Below are 7,799 nucleotides of genomic sequence, written 5' to 3' on the forward strand. Positions count from 1 at the left end.
CGGTTACCAAGGTATCTTCCAGCTCAAAATGCTCTCAGCTCTCTGCCTGAAGAGTTTAGCTTTTTATTCTAACTTGTTACTACCCTTACCTTTACAGCAGTCAGAACCTAAACAATGCTGAGCATTGGAAATATTCTGATACTGGTGCATGTGGAAGATTTGTGCTGGTCTATTTCTACACTAAGAGAAAAAGGAGAAGGTCCTGAGAGGGAAATAGTTGTTTCGGACTCTCACTTAGATGCAGGGTGATGGCTTGAACATATGAACAAATCCTGTGTGTTCCCTCTGAAGTATCTGTTATGTGTTTTTGTGTTCATTTCGTTCTGGGCAAGGCTAAATCAAGGCTTTTCCCCCAGCCCCATGTATCATCCTTGCAAGCATGCCTGTGCTACTTACCAACAACAACAACATGGAGCAAGCCCAGCTAGAGCCAGGATGTCCCACTGGACTCAGAAATGACCAAATAAAAGTCACCAGTAAGATGTGGTTGGTGCAGAGACAAAGCATGCCCTTGGAAGTGTGTTGAAGCCTTTCAGCCCACCGCAGTCGCTTTAATCATGTGATCTTTGGTATTAAAGCATGTGCAGTACCCTGAGCTGGGAGCAAAGGCAGGAAGACTGGTAGCCAGACAAACCCAGTGGCTCTGCGACCTCTGCCCAATTGTTGACGGGTGGTGTTTGCTACAACACTGGCTGAACAGATTCCCTCCAAACCGTGGTGTGAGCAGACAGTTTCTCGTGGCTGTAAGCATACAGCAGAGTTAGGTTTGCAAGTCTGATTGATGAACTGCCTGGTAGATAGCCACTGTCAAGTTATAGTCCTAACAGGTTTGAACTACTTGTAAACAGTTTCTGCTACAGTAGTTCTGAGTGTAAATACACCAATGCTATGGCTGTAACTTATATAAGCTTATATGGCTGTAACTTATATTCTATGTATAATGTGAAAGAGAAGAATAAACATGAAAAGTAACCTTTATCTTTCTTTTCCCAACAGACAGAGTGTGCCAATTTTATCCGAGTTCTTCAGCCGTACAACTGGACCCATGTTTATGTCTGTGGCACAGGAGCGTTTCACCCTCTCTGTGGATACATTGAGCTTGGAACTCACAAAGAGGTAATTTAACTTTCTCACTAGTCTGACATGTCAAGGAATAGCCCTCATCTTGTGTAGCATTCATCATAGATTGGAAAATACTATGTGAGTGTGTAAAAAATGACCTGACAGCAGCTTGCATAAATAACAGGGTAAGTGGTGGCATCATAGATTGGAAAATACTATGTGAGTGTGTAAAAAATGACCTGACAGCAGCTTGCATAAATAACAGGGTAAGTGGTGGATTCTGTGGGTCAGACGGGAACTCTTGTTCTCACATTTGCTATGTGCATATCGCTTTTGAACAAAGCACTTTTCCTCAGGCTTAATACACAAAGTTCTTCAGAATGACACTTCCATGTGATTAACTAAGTGAAGAGAACATCTGACCCAGATGTCTTCCTTTCTAGTAAGTCATTTCTGCACATACTTTCCTTGCGCACACACATTCAGAGTTCAAGATGAAACTTGTGGTTCTGTCTTTAATGTACATATACCGCAGAGGGTTTCCTGTGCCTTGTGCGTGAGAGTAATAAACACTTTGAAAAGGTTCTCTAAGCCTGAGTCCAGAGACAGCATCTCAGGACTTTGCAGTGTGTTGCAGTCTGGTCACCAAGCAGGTCTTGGATGTCCTCCATCACTAGTGGCATATTCCTGAGCTGAAGTTAGCAGCTGACTGGTCTTCATTTACTGGTGACAAAGAAATCACTATCCTAAGTGGTAAATGTTTGAGACCTAACCCCCACAACAGAAGAATTTTAGTGTTGTGTCAAGCAGCCACTTAGTACACAAGTCTCTTTTTAACTCCTATATGTATCACACCTTGGCTGTATTTATCCCACTGATACTGTTCTCAGACAGTGTTGAGATGTGTGTGACCTGTCCCTCTGCTTGCCTGTGGTGCAGGCTTCTATGCTGCTATAGAAATAGCTTTCTCTTTTCTTCAGGGCTTGGTGAAATTCTATAGGAATATAGGAAATGAGGTTTAAAGTTAATAAATGCAATAACCTGAAACAGAATAATAGAATTATAGAATGGTTTGGGTTGAAAGGGCCCTTAAAAATTATCTCGTTTCAACCTCCCTACCATGGACAGGGATGCCTTCCACTAGACCAGGTTACTCAAAGCCCCATCTAGCCTGGCCTTGAACACTTCCAGGGATGGGGCATCCACAGCTTCTTTGGGCAATCTGTGCCGGGGCCTCACCACCTTCAAAGGAAACAATTTTCTTCCTGCTATCTTATCTAAACCTACCATATTTCATTAAAAGCCAGTCCCCCTTGTTCTATCACTGACACATGGAATCGAGGGAAGGTCCTCATGGAAAAAAAAGTGATTAAGCTTGCCCAGACTGAGACCCATAATTATGTACCCCCCAATCTGTGTGTTGGATGACCAACCCAGAGGGGCTGCCTATGCAACAGAAAACTGAAGCTATGAGAGATCTACTTGGTGGTGTTCTTTCCCTAATAAACCATTAATGCTCCTGGTATTGTCTGGTATATCCTGTATAATTTGGCTTACAATGAAATAATTTGTTGGCTTCTTTGCTTTGCTACTTTAGATATTCCGGTTGAAGCAACTGAAATTTTAGATCCCTTGTATCATGCTGGTTTCTTAGCTGAATGATCAAATACACAGCTGAATGGAACAGAACAGCTCTCAGCAAGAGTGTAAGTAAGGCTCTGGTTTACCTCTGGCTCATTAGCAAGATTCCTTATTCACTCTACCATTGCCCTACTTCATTTCAACTACTTCATTTGTGAAGGTTGTTTTCACCAGACCTTACGAAATTATGGATTTGGTCTGACTGTTCAGTCCGGCAGCCAGTCTAGACAAGGGGTCTGTCTCAGTTAGACAGGACCAATTACCTTAGAAAGGAAATGGAAGAAGAATCCTGGCATCGTGTTTCCTAATCCCCTCACTGTCTCCCAGTCCTGCCTCTCCCACATTCCTCCTGGTTGCTCAGCTGCAGTGGTAGGTTGGGCAGTGTTCAGCACTGCTCCTGCCTCTTCTGACAGAGAAGCTCTTCTACAGCCTCCTACTGAGTTATCAGCCTTGAATGGCATCAGGCATATTTTCCCTTTCCTTCTTGGAGCCCCAAACACCCTTCAGCCACCATCCTTCCACCACCTCTCCATATAAATGTGACAAGGCTGGAGGGTGCTGAGGATAGGCCCAGTGATGTGAATTTGACAGGCAGTTGAAAATGTCTCCTTGTAGGAACTGAAGCCAGGAGTCCTACAGGATAAGTCAAAGCACTTTTAGTGCAGATCCATTCTCTTAGTATTTTTTCATTCTTCCGTCCCTCCCCTTTTTAATTTTTTTTTTTTTTTCAATTTAAATCTCTGGGTTATAAGAACAGATAATGAATGTCTGGTAATTAGCAACCTCTCCAGGAAGCTGTGGGATGCTTGGGAGAGCCAGGCCCTGAGATAGCCTCACGGAGGCTGTGAAACCAGGCAGTGCTCTGCTGACCTTTGAAAGCTGCTCGTGGATCTGCACAGTGCTCTCCTGGCCAATGCCAGAGCTGTGAAAACAGAGAGGAAAACAGTGTGGATCAGGTGACTCAAAACCACAGCAGACACTGCTTTTGAAGCAGCACAAATCCCCAACAGAATCACACAATTAAAGGGGATTAAAGTCCTTGTCTTGTTATTGCTCGAGTCGCTGCCAAAACTTCTCTTGGCTGGTGAAGAAGAGGCTTGGCCCGGTTGGTGCTGTTAGCCACAGCTCTCCAAGGGATGCTCTTTTCTTTGAAAGCTTTGCCCGAAGTGAAAGCAGGAGGTTAATTCTGTGTGAATGCTTGGTAGTGTCCATTAGTTTGTCGGGGTGAAGCCTGAAATACTTGATGTTGATCTGTAACTCCCTTGGTCCCCTGAGTATTGCTGGGCTTGCAGACAGCCTCTTCACATGTGATAAGGCAAGGGTTCCCTGAGCAGCTCAGGGTTGCACATCCTAGAACTAAGGACAATTGGACACCAGCGTAGCATTGTAAGAAAAAAAAAAAAAAATCAGTTTAGTTCTGTCCTTGCTCTGCTCACTGTAGGAGCCTGAGAATTTGGTTTGCTGGATATTCCACAGGTTTGGGAAGGTAACAAGTTTTTTGCTGGTTAAATTCTGCTTTGTATGAGCTAGGACGGCTGGAGGAAATTGAATTTATGTTCACAGATTGGAATTGATTTTTCTTTTCTCTTAAGGAGCTTAATTATTCAATATCCTGGGCTTTTGTCTTCTGAGCCTAGAGAGTTTAGGAGGCACCTCAATAACATAGAAAGGTTTGGTCATTTATAATCTGATGTCCATTAAGGATGAATTGAATTAATGTGTTGTGAAGTCTAATCCTATGTGGCCATCTTTGGACATACTTGCTTGTCATTTGTACTCTCCAGGCGTCTTGCAAGTCAGAGGTATGGAAACAAATAATTAAAATCACTTCACCTATTTTTAATTGTTTAAACCATGGAGGTGTTTTGATTTTTTTTTTAAACTAGCTTCTAAAGTTTTTTCTCTACAATAGACATTAAATCCACATTGAATGGGTTTTTGAGTACTAGAGGGATTTTAAGTGTCACAGTAGATAGGAAAGCATGGTGAATGAAAATATGTTAAAAGCCATTCTCTAGGCAATCTCCCTTCTCTTAATGGCAGGACAATTCTGAAGATCAAGTCTCTATACCTGCAGAGAGTTCACTTTACTCCTCTGAGCTATCAATTTGCCTTCAGCAGGACTCACAATGGATTTCAGCTTAAGTGTGCTTTCAGGAAACCACTGAAAGGGGCAAGTAAAAGAGCCCTTGTTGGCAATTCTGAACTATAATAAAGCTTCAAATGGATGCTTACAGGAATCGACTTGTTGATTACCCACTGAAAACATAGGGAATAATTTTTAAATAATTTATTTTCTTTATCTTCCTCTATGCCCTTGTTCTGTGGCCCAGGAATTAATCACACGGTATTTGGAAACGACAAGGAAAAATCTATTCTGATATCTCTTGTATCGTTAGCCTTGTTAAAAATAATAAGAGAGAGCATATGCTCTTTCATTTTAAAAGAGTCTGAACTGTGTCTGCTGTGAACATTATTCAGCAGTCCCTGGAGAAATTTCTGAGTCAGCCAGAATCCCTTCAGGGTTGCAACACAGTCTATCAGCACTTTCCCAAATAGAAGCCAATGCCTTTTAAGTACAATCCAGCTTTTCACTGGAGTAGAAATGAACAATGCATCTCCTTTTTTTTGAAAATAATTGTATTTTTTTAAGATTTGTGTTTCACTATAGAGTGACCAGGATACAGTAAAACACTGAATGAAAATATACAGATGTAAAACAGACACAGACTGTAAACATCAATGCTGCGATGACAGCTGCACGATCTAACACATCTTTACTTTGTACATTAGCAGAACAGGCTGTCTAAGTGAGTTTTTCTCTGTAGCCACACCAGGATAATGAATTTGTGTTTATTCTCAGGAAATGGTATTCCGTTTGGATACCCAGAACCTGGAGTCTGGCAGGTTGAAATGCCGTTCGATCCCCAGCAGCCGTTTGCTTCAGTGCTGGCAGGTAAGGAGCCACCAGAGCCGGGTGCTTCCCTCGGACCTGCAATGGCTCAGGATGCGAGCCCGGGGGCTCAGCAGATGTCACCGCTGGAGCTCCTCCGGCACTGGTCGTGTTTCCAGCGCTGGTCTGTGCTCTCAGAGCTGGGGAAGCCTTCAGGCTGCAGACAGCACAGAGCTGGAAGGGCAGCCGTGCAAACAGAAGCATTAGAATGCCTGTAAAGCCTCTGTCAGCTGGGCAGGAAGGCAGTTTCATCCTCACCCAGTCATTGCTCCTTTAAGAGGACAACAAAAAAACCTGCAGGGACAGGGAGTGATAGAAGCCCTTTTGGGCCTCTTTCTGCAATTATCAATATGTTCTGCCCTTTGAAGTCTGCTGACATGCACTATTTCCATAACTACGTTTCTGAGGTTTCTATTTACTCGAGTAGCCACTTCTGAAGCTGGGAGCCGAGGAACAAGACAGTGCTCTCTGCCTGCTGCGTGCATCGCAGCACTGTGTGGTCTGACATTTGGGGCCGAGGAATGTCAGCTTGAGTGATTTAAAACCACTCTTAAGAGCTACTTTTGTCATGGTTTGGTTCATAGCTTTGGACAATTCTCATTTAACTTGTCTGTCAAGCATATGAATACAAGATGAGAGTGAAGCACCATGACGTTTTCATTTACAGCCAGAGAGCAGTGGTTACAATGCTTTGAAGTATCGGTCACTCTGTGTTATAAAAAGAATATGACTAATGTTCAGTCTTTATTCTCAGATAATAAGATAGATCATTTGTGATTCTGACCCTACAGATGGGGCAGGACTTCCTTTATTAAAAACAATAGATTAAAGCCTGTGCTTATTCTTCTCAGAGACCCCTAGTACTCTTTAATGACTGTGAAGTCTATTTTTAAAATGGGAATCCAGAAACTTTAACTTTTTTTTTTTTTTTTAATGCAAGCAGTAGAACTCTGTGATTTATTGCAGCATTTCCTAATTTCAGTAGCATTCTAGTGCTTTGACTGTTCTATTAAATCTTGTGAAATGAAGAAGCTGCTCTCCTTTAGCTACCTAAGACATGAACTTTGCTACGTAACAATTTTTTGCTCTAGATAAAATTAAGGGTCAGGGTATTCTAGTATCCCTTTTTTGATTGTGCCTGGTGTCAAGTGCTTCACAATAATGTACAAGGAGCACTGTAAAGAGTTACAGGCCTGACCAGAGAATGTGTTTCTGCTCTATCTTTGGATGCTAACCTTATTCCCAAATGAACGAGGAGAGCAGTACAGTTCATGCATAAGATGCTGCCCTGGAGCTCAGGCGAGATCATTTCCCATCTCTGCCACTGATGAGCAGAGTAACCTTGGTGTGTCACTTCTCTCTGTCTACCGCCAAATGGCAGTAAAGATTACTTGTATCCTTCAGAGAACACTTTTTATTCAGTTATACATTTATGAGCTAAGTAATATCTAACTGTATTTTCACTCATATATGTAAGTTAATGCAGCTGAGTAGTTTTCATTCTTTGTAGAAATAGGTCATCTGAGTACTACATGACATATCACTTCAAGTAAATCCCACAGATCAATTGGAAAAACTAGTCCTTTTGACTGAAGAATCACCTGCTGATCATCCATCCTCTATTACAAATTACCACTCACCAAAACTGTTCAGGACGTAGCAGGAACTTGGAATGAGAGATACCAAACACTGAGAGAAGTGCTGAAAGTGCCTTGTCAGCAGAGCCTAAGCAAGGATGGAGAATTTCTGTTGGCCCTTCAGATGCATCGATCACCGAGTGCCTGTCAGTTGGCAAACACCAATTACCCTGCCCATTCCTCATTATGACCAATACCTTTCAGAACGCACTATTGCCCAATAATCTGTCTTGTTGTACAGTGATAGTTTGTAATTAAACTTCTTGTTCCCTGGAGGGCCCTAGTTTTGGCTTCCTAAGAGAGAAAGTGCAATGTGATAGATGTATCGCTTTTTTTCACTTCAGACGAATGGAACAAATGTCCAGATTTGCCTGAATGACTGCCAACATGCAATCTTTAAAAATTCAAAACAAAACAAAAAAACTAGCAGTTTGTTTATTTGAAGGAATTCTGCCAGTATTTGGAAGCAACATAGATGCAAGAACAAATGGTTATTTAATTATTTT

General features: G+C 42.1%; 1 protein-coding gene across 5 annotated transcripts in view; it reads left to right on the top strand.

Annotated features, from left to right (window-relative positions):
• LOC138113428 (semaphorin-3D-like) overlaps positions 1 to 7,503 on the top strand; it is a 36,424-nt gene extending 28,921 nt beyond the window's left edge. For 2 of the 5 annotated variants that reach the window (XM_069021599.1, XM_069021600.1), the window contains exons 5-6: positions 997 to 1,116; positions 5,567 to 6,105. In XM_069021599.1, coding sequence (XP_068877700.1) covers positions 997 to 1,116; positions 5,567 to 5,863 — 417 coding nt within the window. In that variant the 3' untranslated portion in view covers positions 5,864 to 6,105. Of the gene's footprint in view, positions 1 to 996; positions 1,117 to 2,659; positions 2,769 to 5,566; positions 6,106 to 7,166 lie in introns of those variants that run through there. The other 3 variants (XR_011152164.1, XR_011152165.1, XM_069021601.1) reach the window with 3 other exon arrangements.
• Positions 7,504 to 7,799: the final 296 nt, after the last annotated feature.

This window comes from Aphelocoma coerulescens, chromosome 7 (genome assembly GCF_041296385.1).
Source record: "Aphelocoma coerulescens isolate FSJ_1873_10779 chromosome 7, UR_Acoe_1.0, whole genome shotgun sequence".
Lineage (NCBI taxonomy): Eukaryota > Metazoa > Chordata > Aves > Passeriformes > Corvidae > Aphelocoma > Aphelocoma coerulescens.